This window comes from Zootoca vivipara, chromosome 12 (assembly GCF_963506605.1).
Source record: "Zootoca vivipara chromosome 12, rZooViv1.1, whole genome shotgun sequence".
NCBI classification, from domain to species: domain Eukaryota; kingdom Metazoa; phylum Chordata; class Lepidosauria; order Squamata; family Lacertidae; genus Zootoca; species Zootoca vivipara.
In genome coordinates, this window is record NC_083287.1 from 45006698 (window position 1) to 45024415 (window position 17718).

The following is a 17718-nucleotide window of genomic DNA, read 5'->3' on the forward strand; positions in this document are numbered from 1 at the left end:
AATATATACTCTTATGAAACTGCAGGTTATTCCAATTATCTTGCCAATCCTTTTATCTGTTTGCAATTTATCTGTAAATATTCAATAAACCATTTCCATTCTTTTATAATAAAAAAAATGTTATCTTGATTTCTTATTCTTCTGGTAAGTTTCGCCATTTCTGCATATTCCAGAAGTTTTTGTATCCATTCTTCCTTTGCTGGAAGGACTTCTGCTTCTTTCCACTTTGGGGCAAGTAGCATTCTTGCCGCTGTAGTAGTGAAGTATACTCGGAGTCGAGAGTGAATTTCATGCTCTTTATTCAGCTCGTAGTCATCCAGGAGAAGAAGGGAAGAAGAAGAATGCCCTTTTCCCAAAACCATCTGCTTATATACATTATTTACACAATGAGCTTTGTGTGATTGGCTACTTCAGGGCCAATCAGTTTGTGGATTGGCTTCTGCCAGCAGCCTGATTGGCTGCTCCTGCAGGCCAATCAGGTTGCGGATTCACTTCCACCTGGAGTTGGATTGGGTGGCTCCTGCGGACCAATCAGACTGCTGATTCTGGATCCTATTGTTCTATGATTCAGCTCAGTACATAACAAGTAGCGTACATGAAAAAATTTCTATACAATTTAGGTAGGTCCCTATAATTCCCAAAAGAAAAGCTTCTGGGATTTGTTTGTTTTTACGAAAGTTATTCTGAACATCCTTTTCAATCCCCCCCATGCTGCTGCCCCCATGCCACCCTGGCAATTCCACTCTCCGCTCACACTTCCTGCCCCTTGCCGCTACCCTGCATGGATAGCACAAGCCATAACCAGTACTGGCACACTCCAGGAAGCTGCTGAACTTCCGGTGCCTACCTCTTCCTGTCACCTGCTCGACTCCTCCCCAGGATGCAGCTGGAGGGAGGAGAGGGAGGGCTGGCTGTCAAACTTCACATGGATCTTCCATCTGCAAGTCTTTTTTTCCCCGCACACCGCCCAAAGCAGCAGGCCTTTCTCTTTTTTCATATCCTCAGCAGAGGGTATGCGGTTGCTATGGAAAAGCACATCACAAAAGAAAGCCTGGAATGTTTGGTGGAATATCACCTAATGCAAAATAATGACTTTCCTGTTTAGGGAAGCTTTTAATGTTTAATAGATTGTTGTATTTTAATATTCTGTTGGCAGCCGCCCACAGTGGCTGGGGAAACCCAGCCAGATGGGCGGGGTATGAATAATAAATTATTATTATTATTATTATTATTTCTTAAGATGGATGTTGATTTAGTGGAATCTAGGGTGGCAACTAGGGGCGCAGGTGGTGCTGTGGTCTAAACCACTGAGCCTAGGTGGTGAGCTCCCATTGCTCGGTCCCAGCTCCTGCCAACCTAGCAGTTCGAAAGCACGTCAAAGTGCAAGTAGATAAATAGGTACCTCTCTGGCAGGAAGTTAAACGCTGTTTCCGTACACTGCTCTGGTTTCACCAGAAGCGGCTTAGTCATGTTGGCCACATGAAAACTGCCTGCTGACAAACATCAGCTCCCTCGGCCAGTAAAGTGATATGAGGGCCACAACCGCAGAGTTGTTCGCGACTGGACTTAACTGTCAGGGGTCCTTTACCTTAATCTTTTTAGGGTGGATTCACAGTGGCCTGAGTGGGCTACTTCAGAGTAACGACTCCACACAGCTCTGCATTTTATCCTTTTATTGGTGCTGTGTATTTACAGTGCTAAAGGCAGTGCTATTTACAGAAAATGGCACATCTTGTCAGTCTTCTTCAGTACCTCCGAATGGAGGTTGGCGGGTTTTCCTCCAGCATAAAAGCTTGGGGAGACCCAGCCTCTTCCCACGACGTTTCTTGCGCAATTCCGGAGTCGGTGGGATCAGCCTTCCGCCCTTGCTCCCCCCTTCCTGTCCCACCTTGGGCAGTGGCTCTGCTACCTTGCCTGAGCCTCGGACACCACTTCCTGCTTCTCCACTTGAGTCGGAACTCTCCCTGCTTTCCCCAGCGCTCGGAGATGGGCTGGAACTCAAGATGGGAGGGACCTCCCGATATCCCTTGTCCCTCACAGGTGGCAACTGCAATTTTAAAAGACAGGTTCCTGGAGTTCTGGGCAGATGAGTTGGTGGCAAAGTAAAATGCCGACAGAAGTGTGATGTGATGGTTTGGGTTCACTCCAAGGAGAGTGCCATGGAAATAAGCATAATGTACCAGAGTAATGGCATTATGGACAGGTTTCATAGTGGTTGGGGCGGTGGGCCCTTAGACTGCCACCCTAAGCGTGCTGATGTAGAAAGTGATGTTTGTTAATTGGCTTCAACAGCATGAATTGGGAGAGGTGTGTTTTCTCCTGCATACCCCAATATAGCATCCCTTTCTCTTTTTTCTATATCCTTGGCAGAGGATGATCTAATGAACACCATATAGTCACTATGGGAAAGGACAGCACAGATATAGCCTGGAATTGATACTACGGTACCTTGCCTTTGAGAAAAGTTCAGTTGAGCTCTATTCCAGAAACAATAAAATGAATAAAATAATCAGGAGTGGGACTGGAAGTTCAGCATGATTAGAAAACACACACACACACACACACACACACACACACACGTTTGATTGATTTGTTAAATGGAAAACAAACAAAAAAGAATAGCAAATTATTGCCTACCAGCTAGATATGAACCAGCACTGAAAATTACATGAAATTGTACCTTATGAATAATTCACAAGGATGACTTTAATCTATCATTATTTCCCGCTCTCTCTTTTTACCGAACAACTTGTTCACGTCAGTCATCACCATTAGAGGAAGGGGGAAGGGCCAGAAACAGATCTGTCCTCCCCAACCTAAATGCCCTGCAGATGTTTTGGCAACTACAGCTCACAGTCAGTCCCTGTGCTAACCTTCTTCATATGGTAGCCATCTTAAATTATCGAAAGGGCTGTCACATGGCGACACAACTAGGATTGGTTGGTTAACTTAATTCTGCCATTTCAGATTTCTGTCAGTTTGTCCCAAAGCCTCATCCCTTCCAGAGGATAAACTGGGAGTTTCCTTACCCACCCTAGCAGAAAGGTCCAACAAAAATACTTGGTTTAATGAAGGCACACAGTAGTTCGTTGCATACATACATTTATTTATATATATATATTCTCGGGGCGCATGAGCTTCCTTGTTTCATGGATCTCTTAATCAGGCAGAACAAGCAGGTAGCAAAATTTCATCTTTCAGAGAGAGAGCAAATTAGGTTACACGGGACTGATAACATTTGCATTGCTGATAATGGGTTATTTACAAGGCTGAAATCATTTGCATTGCTGATAAGAGTCTATTTGCAAAGCTGGGTTACAAGTAACGGAAAACATTTGCAATTTACAAAAACTATTCGCTAGCGTATTAGAGACCGATTACGGTTTTAGGAAGGGTTCAGGTGAGGCCAAATGCCTAAAGAAAAAAGGAACTTAACCCTCAAAGTGATTTTCAGCTTCCGCAGATCTTAGGATTGCTTTAACAACCAGGTGTCATCGTATGGGAAATGGTTTTTTGAAAGCTGAGACTTAAGAGCCCAGCCTGATTAGCCGTTCCACATATTTGGGGTTATAACTGCCCCCAAAACAATAAGGGGAAAGTCCATAACTGACTGTTATCAAGAACATATTTTTTATGCATCCCACTTTCAGTACTCCAGTCATAGCTGTCAAGTTTTCCCTTTTCTCGCGAGGAAGCCTATTCAGCATAAGGGAATTTCCCTTTAAAAAAGGGAGAACTTGACAGCTGTGACTCCAGTTATCTGTGGTCCCCCATATGTTCAGCTCCCATCAGCCTTAGCTTAGACCAATGGGATGATGGGAGTTGTAGTCCAACAACATCTGGAGAGCCACAGGTGAGCCACTCCTGAGTTTTAAAATCCCAGATAGCAGAGCTGGCAAAGATGCCAGAGTTTTGTTTCCAGTTGTATATCTAAGTTATCAGGAATCTAAATGACCCTGGTAAGGCCTTGCCACTTTTAGTTTATTTATCTTCTGGAAGGTCCCTTCTTACTTCTCCCTAGCCCTTAATTTAACTTTACCCCAGAGCGAGAAGAAGGTAGATTGGGATCTACTGATAGATCTCTGGGTGATTTGCAGTAGATCCAGTGCCTTTTTTCTTTAAAAAAATGTTTAGAGGTATGCACACCCCTGCATACTTCCCAGAAAAAAAGCACTGAGTAGATCACCAAGATTTTTGACTCCCAGTTGTTTATCCACCACCACAACAAAACGGCCTCCTCGCCACCTTCACCTTCTAAATTAGGCAGCTGAGGGGGATCTTGAGAGGGAAACCAGGAGGGGATTTTCATTGGGCAGAAAACTCACTTCTGGTACTGAAAACAAATTTCTGGACTGAGCATGAGCTAGAGCAGGGGTTCCCAACAAAAATTTTCTTGAGGACCCCTCATCGAGCTGCTATTGTGACAAGGACCCCCATTAATTCCTAATCCTAAAATTAAAAAGTGAGAGCCAAATTAAGAGTCTTTTTATATTTTATATTTATACGTTTTTTACAGTTACAGCAGAGTACTCCATCAGTATACAGTTAGTTTTAATTTTCAGTTCTTAATGAGATGAACCACTTTTTAACCAACAGTCCATTTTTAACTACGCGAACTGTAGCTTCCGCGAAAAACAACGCTTTGTTTACAAACACTACTGTTTTGCAAAGAGGCAGCGCGCGCCAGGGAGGAGGGAGGGGAATGGAGAAGACAGGGTACCTGCGAAGTAGCGCACAAATGAAGCCGACGCGCGCAAAGCATCTTGGGGAGGTCAGCGTTAGTAGAATGCGCACACTGCCTCTTTGCAAAACAGTAGTGTTTGTAAAGTGCCACCTAATGGCATACAGCAGAACTACTGCCTCTATCTAATTCTAGTTTTGCGCTAGACTCTGCTCATGCAGGAAGCGGCCAAAACAAAAAATCTGTTATCATACGAAATATATTTAATATATTTTTTATTCTAATAGCATCTTGCGGACCCCTCTGGCATAGCTCGCGGACCCCTGGGGGTCCCCGGACCACCTGTTGGGAACCACTGATCTAGAGCATGGGTAGGCAAACTAAGGCCCGGGGGCCGGATCCGGCCCAATCGCTTTCAAAATCTGGTCCGCCGACGGTCTGGGTTATTTGTGGGGCCTGCCTGGTGTTTTTACATGAGTAGAATGTGTGCTTTTATTTAAAATGCATCTCTGGGTTATTTGTGGGGCATAGGAATTCGTTCATATTTTTTTTCAAATATAGTCCGTCCGCCCCCCCCCCCAAGGTCTGAGGGACAGTGGACCGACCCCCTGCTGAAAAAGTTTGCTGACCCCTGAGCTAGAGGAACCCTGTTCCTCAATTGTAGTTTGCTCACTCCCAGACATTAATTTGCACCTGGCACTCCAGCGTTAGTGATATGTCATGATTTGGCTTAGCATTGCATGCAAACTGAGTTTTTATGTCCCTTCTCCCCACTTTAAATTACCCCTTCACCAGCACATGGCTGACAAAGCAACTCTTCCTCCTTATTCTCCCCTATTACCTTGCTTCATTTCCTTTTCAAATTGAAAACTATTATAAGGGTTTAGCCCAATATTAAAACCCTCCATTTATAAATTGTTCACCCTTTATATCTAATTTCATCCAGTCTTTCCCCACTCCCCCCCCCATCATCCACAGAAGGTGTAAGGCTTTATTTCATGCAATGATTTGAGGGGGGAAGAAATATATTCAGAATACTTTCTCAGACAGATGTATCAGGTGTCAAGGTTATAACAAAGGATGAAGTTCAGTTCTCCTGATTTGTTTTAAATTGTGTGATTCTAGGGTCAGTGAGTCTTATAATAAGGCTTTGCAAAAATTGGGTTAAAGCAGGATAAAAACAGTAAACTGCAAGTGTGTGTGCATGTGTGTTATGATTAATTCTTTTTAATGGTTATTTAATTACTTAGAGTGACTGTAGCATCCTTCATTTGGTCTGCCAAAAAAACCCAAAAAAACCATTGTTTGAGGAAGCTTATTACACTGCAAATCAACTCTGAATATTTCTGCTATTTACAAATCAACAGTTTGGATCATGTTGTCACTTGGATATCATGCGTCTTTCCAGATTATTATTTCTTTACCCATACATGTGAAACATTTTAAGTGTATATGAATAACTGCCATGTGCCACATGTAGCAAGCAGGTGTTTCTATCAGGGACCTGGGAGTGGCCACAGACCTCTACCACACGTAAATGCAGAAGTAATCATATATGAGTTATGCACCACTAAAAATGAACTCTTATGTGGTTGACATTGCCCATATTCCTTCATATCCAGTGCCTACAAATCTACCTCAAACCCTGGTTTCAGATTCTGATTATGAGGGTTTTATCTAATGGATTACAAAAAGTGGGCAGAGGAGGGTGACCAAAATGATCAAGGGTCTGGGAACCAAGCCTTATGAGGAGTGGCTGAGGGAGTTGGACAAGAGGAGATGGAGAGGAGATATGATAACTATCTTCAAATATCTCAAGGGCAGTCACATGGAAGAGGGAGGAAGCTTGTTTCCTCCTGCTCTGGGGGGTAGGACCAGAACCAGTGAGTTCAAGTTACAAGAATGGAGGTTCTGACTAAACACATGGCAGTAAAAGCTGTTCAGTGGAACGGACTCTCTTGGAAGGTGGTGGGCTCTCCTTCCTTGGAGGTTTTTAAGGAGAGGTTGGATGGCCATCTGCCATGGATGCTTATTTGAGATTCCTGCATTTCAGGGGGTTGGACTGGATGGCTCTCAAAGTCCCTTCCAGTGCTACAATTCTATGGATCAATAAAAATGGTAGCGGAGGGATCGAGTTATAAGAGTTGGTGAGGGCTTGGAGGCATGAGCCCCATGATAAGGAACATGGGAGGTTAAAAGAAAAACTGTAAAATGTTGCAAACCATTTGAAAAAGCAAAAGATAAATCTAATAAATAAATATGGCAATATGCTTCATATTGGGACAGACACCTTAAGTGTGACGTTCTTAGTGACTGCCCTGCAACCGTGGAATTCCTTTTATTCGGAGAATGCTACAGCCTGGTCCTCTTTCAAAAGCACTTTTAAGATCATCTTGGTCTGAGCTAGCTTTTGGAGGTCACCACTACAGTCTGTTACTTGGAATGATTTAGCTGTTTGGTTAATGTTTCTCATAGCCTGATTTATAACTGACAGCTGAACTCGCTCCCCCGCCCCTGCAGTGTTGAAACCTACCTTGAGCCTTAAGGAATCAGAACTACGGTAGCTAGGTTTCCAAATAAATAAAAGAAAGGATAATGTTTTACGCTAGGAGGAAGAATGCTTTTATCTCTCTACAGATGGAAACACGAGTTTCCTTGCAGATGTGCTTCTGAATTTATGTTCTATTGCTACGAGCATTTTCCGTTATGCATGATTCCTTCAGAAGTATGCTGGCAGGAATGAGCTGTTGTTAATCACTGCAGTCACTCATTAATGCTGTGGTTCATGGTCTAATGGCCCGTGGTTTCAGTGCAGCTATGAAAGGTGGTATCAGGCCCCACATTATATATAATGAGCCAATAATCATTTGGGTTGCCAATACTCAGTAGAGGGCAGGATAAATTTGCTCCACTGGTCCTCTCCCCTTGATGCTTCCTCCTCTCCCTTTCTCCAGATCACTCATATATTTACTGTTGTAACATACCCTCCAACGTTTATACAATGAAAATAGGGGTGCCCTGTTCCATAATAATATTTATAATAATTTTATTATTTATACCCCACCCATGTGACTGGTTTGCTTCAAACACTCAAGGCAGATTCCAGCACACATATAAAAACATAATAAAACATTAAACATTAAAAAAAACCTTCCCTATACTGTACAGTCGTACCTCGTTTTGCGGCCAGGATCCATTCCAGAGCCCTGGCCGCTAGCTGAAAAGGACTCGGGACAAAGCGCCGTGTCTGCGCATGCGTGTAGCGGTTTCTGCTTCTGCGCATGCGCAAGCGGAAAACCCGGAAGTAACCCATTCCAGTACTTCCGGGTTTGCCGCGGACGTTCGCCGGAATGGACGCTAGACAAGGCGGATGTTTGAAGAGGTATTACTGTACAGTACTTCATATGTCTTCTAAAGGTTGAATAGTTGCTTATCTCCTTGGCTCGGGGGCCTCATAACTCCATACCCTCCAATAATTCTCCGATGAAAATAGGGATGTCCTACCATATCCTCCAACATTTCTTCGATGAAAATAGGTATTTCCTAAGGAAAAGCAGGGCATTCTGGGATCAAATCAGAAAATGGGACTGCTTCTGTAAATCCGGAACTGTCCCTGGAAAACAGGGACACTTGGAGAGTCAGATGTAACCTGCCTAATGTCTTAGGACAAAGCAGGAATAGAAGTTATTTAAAATAACCAACCAAACAACGGAGATCATTAAAGGGCAAGTAAACTGTGTGTAGAAGGGTAGAGCTTGAGAACAGGGGGAGATCCAGCCTCAGATTTTATTCTGCATGCCCCTCTATCTGGGCAAACATCTAAGACTTCAATAGCTGCCGATGGGAGACAAAACAGAGACCCGGCCGAAAAGGAAGGCCTGTGTTTTCTGTACAACTTCTAAAGCAGAGCAGCTCTAAAACTCCCTTACTTTTTATTTAGTGCTTCCAGTGGCACAGAAATGAAAGCTCACATTACAAGGGATGTACGTTGCCATCATAAAAAAACAACAACAACACCCTAAACCCAGCAGGCTACTATTTATCAGTACTGCAAGAGATTCTTTTATTACCTCCTTACAGGGATGTACGCCTCTTGCGATGTAGTTATTGATTTCAACAAGTAAACTTTCTGGCTGGCTTTTATCTAGGAATTAGCAGCCCGGACTGAAATGGGATCCCACATTATTCCAGTAGTGCCGAGATGCGAGATGGCTGCATATTCCAGGAGCCGTGTAATCACCCTATTAGAGCTGTCTCCACTGCCACATGAAAGAAAGCGTGGTCTTTAAGTACTCGAGCAATTACGAGTGTTAACGCTGCCAGGCGATTCTAAAAAAAAAAAAAACACCCGTCGGTGTGGTGTGGTGCAGTGTGGGTTGTTTTGTGTGTGTGTGTGTGTGGTTGTTTTTGTTATTTATTAATTTATTTATTTTGCCTCCCTGCAGGCTTGGATGTCCGGCAGGCTCAGGTTATTGTGCTGACGTCGGGGACCAAGTGCATAAATGGAGAATACCTTAATGACCAAGGGCTCGTGGTCAACGACTGCCACGCGGAAATTGTGGCGCGGAGGGCCTTCCTTCACTTCCTTTACTCGCAGCTGGAGCTTCACCTGAGGTAAAACTGCGCGTGGGTGGGTCAGTTTCAATTTAGTATTTGTATTCCCCTTCTCCAGCAAGAGCGTCGAGCTTAAAGAGGCTCGCAATAAATAAACAGTAATGCTGGAAATTGGCGAACGTTTCTCTCAAAATAATAATAACAACAACAACAACAACAACAACAATAATACCCCCCCAAAAAGCATAAAATAGGCAAAACCCAACAAATTCAGCAAATGCAATCTCACATTTCAACCATCTGATATTTATGCAGAGGACAAAACAGAATGAAAAAATGAGTGTATGTTTGCCCGCCAAGTGAAAAAAAGGCTTGGGGAGCTATAACCAGGAAAGGAAAAGTATTCTCTACATATATGTATCAGGCACTGCCAATCTGGCATGATGTCATGAACTGGCAGGACTATGGGGAGGAGGAGGAGGAGGAGGAGGAGGAGGAGGAGGAGGAGGAGGAGGAGGAGGAGGAGGAGGAAGAAGAAGAAGAAGAAGAAGAAGAAGAAGAAGAAGAAGAAGAAGAAGAAGAAGAAGAAGAAGAAGAAGAAGAAGAAGAAGAAGAAAAGGAGGGGTGAAGCTGAGACTGGGACACACCATGGCAAGTTGGGGTTGGGGAAGGAGAGGTTGATGTAGGACAGGCATCCCCAAAAAGCGGCCCTCCAGATGTTTTGGCCTACAACTCCCATGATCCCTAGCTAACAGGACCAGTGGTCAGGGATGATGGGAATTGTAGTCCAAAACGTCTAGAGGGCCGAAGTTTGGGGATGCCTGATGTAGGAAGTACTCACAGGGTGACAGAGGATGATGAGGGGATTGGGGTCATTGCACAGGAACCAGAGCAGCAGGACCCATCGCCAGAGCCAGAGGGTGTCTCCACAAACACGGTGGACTCTGAGGCATAGGGAGCAGTGAGAGTGGCGTTCCAGTAGGCTGAGGTAGGCAAGGCCCACAGCCCAACAGCCCAGCTCCCTAGCTGGCCTGGTGGGGCTGGCTAGCTCTGGGAAAAGGCTTGAAGCAGGTGAGAGTCATCTGCCTCATCAATTCCAGATGTTGCAATCAGCACGCAAGCAGAGCTGAGTTTGCTCAATTGCCTGTGTTGTTGGACCTCAGGTTTGATGCTCCAGCATCTCTGCGGGGCTGTGCTCCACTTTGGACAAGTGGGCTGACCCTGGACTGGGGACTTAACATACTGACTTGCCGCCAGGTACGCCAAGGGGTCAGGACATGTGGTAGCAGTGATGGCTGCAGTGCACTTCTTGGGAGGCTGGATCTGCTGCCTCCTTGGCAGCTCCTCCTGGTTCTATGAGGTGTTGTTGGTCTCCTCCCACCTCTAGGGAAGAAATGGTGGGGCTGCCCTCTGGGGTCTCCTGGCCTCTGCACCTGCCAGGTGTGATTCAGAGTGGGGCCCTTTCCCCCACCCAGTGGTGGCCTTTGATTCCCACTTCAACCATTTCCAATATGATCTTTATTCCCCTCCTGTTCCATCCGTAAATCTTCACTCCCATCTTCCTCCCTGGCGGTGGTGGGCATTTTGTGGTTCGCCTCAGGTGGCAAAAGGTATTGGGCCAGCGCCGTGTGTATATGTTTGCGTGTTGTTGACATGCAGCCAAATTACACAAGGACTCTGTTTTAGTCTAGAGACATTTTATGCCGGCCTATTTTCTTCCAGCAGCTATTAGATTTTAATCACAAAGCCGTGTTTCACGAAGCCTCTTGGTTGCTTTTGATGAATGCTTTAAACACAGGCCTGATAATGGCAGTAAATGACCAGCAAATGAAAGACTAGCCCTCTTCTCATTATGGGCATTTTCCTCCTTCGCGGCTGCTGAGTCATACTGTTGTTGTTGTTGTTTAGTCGTTTAGTCGTGTCCGACTCTTCGTGACCCCATGGACCATAGCACGCCAGGCACTCCTGTCTTGCACTGCCTCCCGCAGTTTGGTCAAACTCATGTTCGTAGCTTCGAGAACACTGTCCAACCATCTTGTCCTCTGTCGTCCCTTTCTCCTAGTGCCCTCAATCTTTCCCAACATCAGGGTCTTTTCCAAGGATTCTTCTCTTCTCATGAGGTGGCCAAAGTATTGGAGCCTCAGCTTCACGATCTGTCCTTCCAGGGAGCACTCAGGGCTGATTTCCTTAAGAATGGATAAGTTTGATCTTCTAGCAGTCCATGGGACTCTCAAGAGTCTCCTCCAGCACCATAATTCAAAAGCATCAATTCTTCGACGATCAGCCTTCTTTATGGTCCAGCTCTCACTTCCATACATCACTACTGGGAAAACCATAGCTTTAACTATACGGACCTTTGTCGGCAAAGTGATGTCTCTGCTTTTTAAGATGCTGTCTAGGTTTGTCATTGCTTTTCTCCCAAGAAGCAGGCGTCTTTTAATTTCGTGACTGCTGTCACCATCTGCAGTGATCAAGGAGCCCAAGAAAGTAAAATCTCTCACTGCCTCCATTTCTTCCCCTTCTATTTGCCAGGAGGTGATGGGACCAGTGGCCATGATCTTGGTTTTTTTGATGTTGAGCTTCAGACCATATTTTGCGCTCTCCTCTTTCACCCTCATTAAAAGGTTCTTTAATTCCTCCTCGCTTTCTGCCATCAAGGTTGTGTCATCTGCATATCTGAGGTTGTTGATATTTCTTCCGGCAATCTTAATTCCGGCTTGGGATTCATCTAGTCCAGCCTTTCGCATGATGAATTCTGCATATAAGTTAAATAAGCAGGGAGACAATATACAACCTTGTCGTACTCCTTTCCCAATTTTGAACCAATCAGTTGTTCCATATCCAGTTCTAACTGTAGCTTCTTGTCCCACATAGAGATTTCTCAGGAGACAGATGAGGTGATCAGGCACTCCCATTTCTTTAAGAACTTGCCATAGTTTGCTGTGGTCGACACAATCAAAGGCTTTTGCATAGTCAATGAAGCAGAAGTAGACGTTTTTCTGGAACTCTCTAGCTTTCTCCATAATCCAGCGCATGTTTGCTATTTGGTCTCTGGTTCCTCTGCCCTTTCGAAATCCAGCTTGCACTTCTGGGAGTTCTCGGTCCACATACTGCCTAAGCCTGCCTTGTAGAATTTTAAGCATAACCTTGCTAGCGTGTGAAATGAGCGCAATTGTGCGGTAGTTGGAGCATTCTTTGGCACTGCCCTTCTTTGGAATTGGGATGTAGACTGATCTTTTCCAATCCTCTGGCCATTGCTGAGTTTTCCAAACTTGCTGGCATATTGGGTGTAGCACCTTAACAGCATCATCTTTTAAAATTTTAAATAGTTCAGCTGGAATGTCATCACTTCCACTGGCCTTGTTATTAGCAATGCTTTCTAAGGCCCATTTGACTTCACTCTCCAAGATGTCTGGCTCAAGGTCAGCAACCACACTACCTGGGGTGTATGAGACCTCCATATCTTTCTGGTATAATTCCACTGTGTATTCTTGCCACCTCTTCTTGATGTCTTCTGCTTCTGTTAGGTCCTTACCACTTTTGTCCTTGATTATGGTAATCTTTGTACGAAATGTTCCTTTCATATCTCCAATTTTCTTGAACAGATCTCTGGTTTTCCCCATTCTATTGTTTTCCTCTATTTCTTTGCATTGCTCATTTAAGAAGACCCTCTTGTCTCTCCTTGCTGTTTTTTGGAAATCTGCATTCAGTTTCCTGTATCTTTCCCTATCTCCCTTGCATTTTGCTTGCCTCCTCTCCTCCGCTATTTGTAAGGCCTCGTTGGATAGCCATTTTGCTTTCTTGCATTTCCTTTTCCTTGGGATGGTTTTCGTTGCTGCCTCCTGTATAATGTTACGAGCCTCCATCCATAGTTCTTCAGGCACTCTGTCCACCAAATCTAAATCCTTAAACCTGTTCCTCACTTCCACTGTGTATTCATAAGGGATTTGATTCAGATTGTATCTTACTGGCCCAGTGGTTTTTCCTACTTTCTTCAGTTTAAGCTGGAATTTTGCTATAAGAAGCTGATGATCTGAGTTACAGTCAGCTCCAGGTCTTGTTTTTGCTGACTGTATAGAGCTTCTCCATCTTTGGCTGCAGAGAATATAATCAATCTGATTTCGATGCTGCCCATTTGGTGATATCCATGTGTAGAGTCGTCTCTTGTGTTGTTGGAAGAGAGTGTTTGTGATGACCAGCTTGTTCTCTTGACAAAACTCTATTAGCCTTTGCCCTGCTTCATTTTGAACTCCAAGGCCAAACTTGCCAGTTGTTCCTTTTATCTCTTGATTCCCTACTTTAGCATTCCAATCCCCTGTAATGAGAAGAACATCCTTCTTTGGTGTCATTTCTAGAAGTTGTTGTAGGTCTTCATAGAATTGGTCAATTTCACTTTCTTCAGCACCGGTAGTTGGTGCATAAACTTGGATTACTGTGATGTTAAAAGGTCTGCCTTGGATTCGTATCGAGATCATTCTGTCATTTTTGAGATTGCATCCCATTACAGCTTTTGCCACTCTTTTGTTGACTATGAGGGCCACTCCATTTCTGCTACAGGATTCTTGCCCACAGTAGTAGATATGATAGTCACCCGAACTGAATTCGCCCATTCCCTTCCATTTTAGTTCACTGATGCCCAGGATGTCGATATTTATTCTTGTCATCTCATTTTTGACCACATCCAGCTTACCTCCACTCATGGTTCTTACATTCCAGGTTCCTATGCAATATTTTTCTTTACAGCATCGGACTTTCCTTTCGCTTCCAGGCATATCCGCAACTGAGCGTCCTTTCGGCTTTGGCCCAGCCGCTTCATCAGCTCTGAATCTACTTGTACTTGTCCTCCGCTCTTCCTCAGTAGCATGTTGGACGCCTTCCGACCTGAGGGGCTCATCTTCCAGCGTCATAACTTTTATATGCCTGTTGTCTTTGTCCATGGAGTTTTCTTGGCAGGGATACTGGAGTGGCTTGCCAGTTCCTTCTCCAGGTGGATCACGTTTAGTCAAAACTCTCCACTATGACCTGTCCATCTTGGGTGGCCCTGCATGGCATAGCTCATAGCTTCTCTGAGTTATTCAAGCCCCTTCGCCACGACAAGGCATTGATCCATGAAGGGGAGTCATACTGGGGAAGGTTATTTACGATGAGCACGCTCTCTTGTATACTGTTGATCATTAATGTGTTTGTTGGGTCTTAAAAGAGCTACCCGTTGGTGCGTGAAGCAGACAGTCACCCTGGAATCCAAGCAGGATATCGTAGTGCTGACTCTGTCTGACAACAAACGTCATAGGGCTGGAAACAAAGGGAGAACTAGCTTTTCCTAGATATCTCTTGGTCATGAACACCTTTCCCTCTGTAGTTTGGCTCTTCAGTTGGGTTTGCTCAGCCTGAATCTAAGGGCCAAACTATGTGATATTAAATGCATGGATGCAGTTAGTTATGTACATTGGTTATGTATATCAAAGTCACAGGAAAACCTCTGGGCAAAGGATAGATAACTTATTTCAACCTGAGGGCCACGTTTCCTTGTGAGGAACCTTTCTGTTGAGTCAAAAGTTCAAATTAATCCCTGGGTTTTGTGAAAGAAGCTCTTCACTCTGCAAGCAGGGAGGAGTCCATGTTGGGCTGTACCTGTAAATATGTGAGAAATTCAGTAATTGTGGGGTTTTTCTTTTTGCATCTCTGTTCCATCTGGGCACTGATGAAATGTGGCATGTCAGTAACGGAGCAAGTGGTTATAACTTAAAAGGAAGAGAGTAAAAGTGAGAACCAGAAAAAGATCAGCCATAACTGACACTGTCTCTTATAGTCTCTGCATTTTGTTTTTATTTCATTTATTTTTTTCACTTTTGGGCGTACAGTAAATTATTATGTTTTCTCTGCTTAGCAGTCCCTGTGCTTGCTTTGTGTTAAGAATGGCATCCTTGTCCCTGAAGACAGAAGTGCAATCACTGTATCTTAAGCTCCTTATTGATCTATCTCCACAGCACATTCGGTTACGTTATTATGTTATTTGGATCGATGATACATTCCTTTTGTGTAGCGAATTCTCAGAGCAACACAAAACCCTGTTCACAACAACTTCTGCAGATGGCTCTCTCTCTCTCTCTCTCTCTCTCTCTCTCTCTCTCACACACACACACACACACACACACACAGTTTAGCCAGGAGCCAATGCCTCTGCTCTATTGAACTACACACACACACACAAAAACCCACACACAAAAAAAAACCCACACAAATGCTGCCTACCCCCAGTACCTTCTGAGTTGAAACGACTGCAAAGCTAAGTTCTCTTCCCTTCCACAACGAAATCTCATACCAATGACAAACTTAGTTGGTCTCTAAGGTGCTACTGGAAGGAATTTTTCTATTTTATTTTTTATTTTGTTTCCACAACACAGTAATCCTTTTTATGCCTTGTTGATTGGGTCTTTGGGGTTTAGCTTAAAAATAGTGGGGCATGTTTCAGAGGGAGGTTGAACAGAATTTCTACTCGTAGTGAAAGGATGGCAGAAGTGTCTAAAGGCTCCCCCCCCCCCGCTTCCTCTTGCCCACTTCTCATTCCTCTTCAGGCAGTATTTTCAAAGTAAGCACAATTAATTTATGGGATTCACGGCCGCAAGGCAGAGTCATGGCCCCAAGCATTTGTGGTTTTCAGGTAAATATAAGGAGACCCCCCCTTTAGATTTAGAGGCAAATTGAGTATACCACTGCTTTCATACATGTCTAAGGAAGCATACCTTTATTAATTTATGCAAATATTGTGCAAATGTGTGCTCACTTTTGGTGACACATTTCCTCTTTTTGAGCAATGCGTAAGTGACCATTCTAAAGACTAGGAATGAAAATGGGGGAGGCATCTCTTTTCTCATGAAGCAGGGCGGCCTTATTTTAACAACAACTTATAATTTATATGCCACCCATCTGACTGGGTTTGCCCCAGACACTCTGGGCAGCTTCCAACAAACTAAAACATTAACACAGTAAAACATCAAACATTAAAAACTTCCCTATAAGGGGCTGCCTTCAGATGTCTTCTAAAAGTCAGATAGTTGTTTATTTCTTTGACATCTGACGGGTACAGGGCAGGAGCCACTACCGAGAAGGCCCTCTGCTTGGTTCCCTGTAACCTTATTTCTCGCAGTGCAGGAACTTCCAGAAGGCCCTCGGAGCTGAATTTTGGTGTCTGGGCTGAACGACGGGAGTGGAGGCACTCCTTCAAGTATACAGGGCTGAAGGATGTTGACAAAATGAAACACAACAATGAACACTAGGCCATCTCTGCCCATTGATCAATGGGTAACATGTTCAGGGGTTCTGAGTGGTTTGCCCAAGACTTTAGCATCAGTTGACAAAGCAAAGTTTTCTTTATTTTCACCTTCAGGAGTAAACAGTGGGTGGGAGGAAATACTACAATGCCATTGCTCCATTTCAGCCAAGAAGATAAGTAACTATTCTCCTAGAGAACTGAGTCCCTAAAAACTTACCTCTCCATCCCTGCTGTTAAATACCACCAGGTTTTCTCAATAGCACAACTTAGCCTAATAATACAAGGCAATGTGTGACACTTTCATGGTCTCTCTCAGTCCCCAGTTGATTTTGCTTTGCCATTACTTCCAAACAAGGAAGGGGAGAGAAGTTTGCTTTAAAACTCCTATGTGGCAGGATTTTTCAGGTACTCGATTGTTCTGGGGGTTTTGTGGCAGAGTGATAATGCAATTAAAGTGGTTGGGAGATTTCACAGAAGGTGGCAGGCAAATGAGAGAGCTGCAGGCGTCCACCCTCTCCTCAGGAGATCCCAGTGGCTCAGTGTTCCTGTCAAGCAGGGTAATGTGCCTGTAAATTTCACTCGACAGAAAACGCATCGTAGCATCAAAAACCGACAAAACAAGCAAAGCATGGAAGAGTGACAGCCAAACGGTTTTAGCAGCAGGCAGGCTGTGGAGGAGTGTAGAGGCTCCGGCTGAAAGGCAGGCTAGTCGAAAGCAAACACAAGGCGCTGCTGAGGGTTGTTGATTGTGCGTGTGGAAGGAGGAGAGAGAGATGCATTCAGTGTTAGAAGGAAAAGAACAACCAGCCTGGGGAAAAAAGAGAATGTCAGTGAAAGAAAAAACCTCCTAGACAGACAGGCAAAATTCCTGTTAATCAGACCTATGAACCCGAAGTCCACTTCATATGCTAGAGAGTATCCCTACTCCTGCTGGGAAATAAATGTGCACCACAAGGTAGATCTGCACCAGATATTTAAAGCTTGCCCTATGTACTTTTGAAGCATGTGTCTTTTCACAAAGAATCCTGGGAGCTGTGGTTGGTTAAGGGTACTGGAAATCATAGCTCTGCGAGGGGGGGAACTACAGCTCCCAGCAATCTGTGGGGGAAGGCTTGTGCTTTGATTGTATGTTGGGTGTGCCATAAATTTGTGAAAGGTGGGCTGAGTCTTTATTTTGCTTTGAACAGATGTACAGTATTAGGAAGCCATT

At 44.3% G+C, this 17718-nt stretch overlaps 1 protein-coding gene across 1 annotated transcript in view; it reads left to right on the top strand.

Annotated features, from left to right (window-relative positions):
• Positions 1-17718, top strand: part of ADARB2 (adenosine deaminase RNA specific B2 (inactive)) — a 119030-nt gene that overhangs the window by 63389 nt on the left and 37923 nt on the right. The window contains exon 4 of the mRNA XM_060280896.1: positions 9127-9295. Within this exon, the coding sequence (XP_060136879.1) occupies positions 9127-9295 (169 nt within the window). The remainder of the gene's footprint in view (positions 1-9126; positions 9296-17718) is intronic.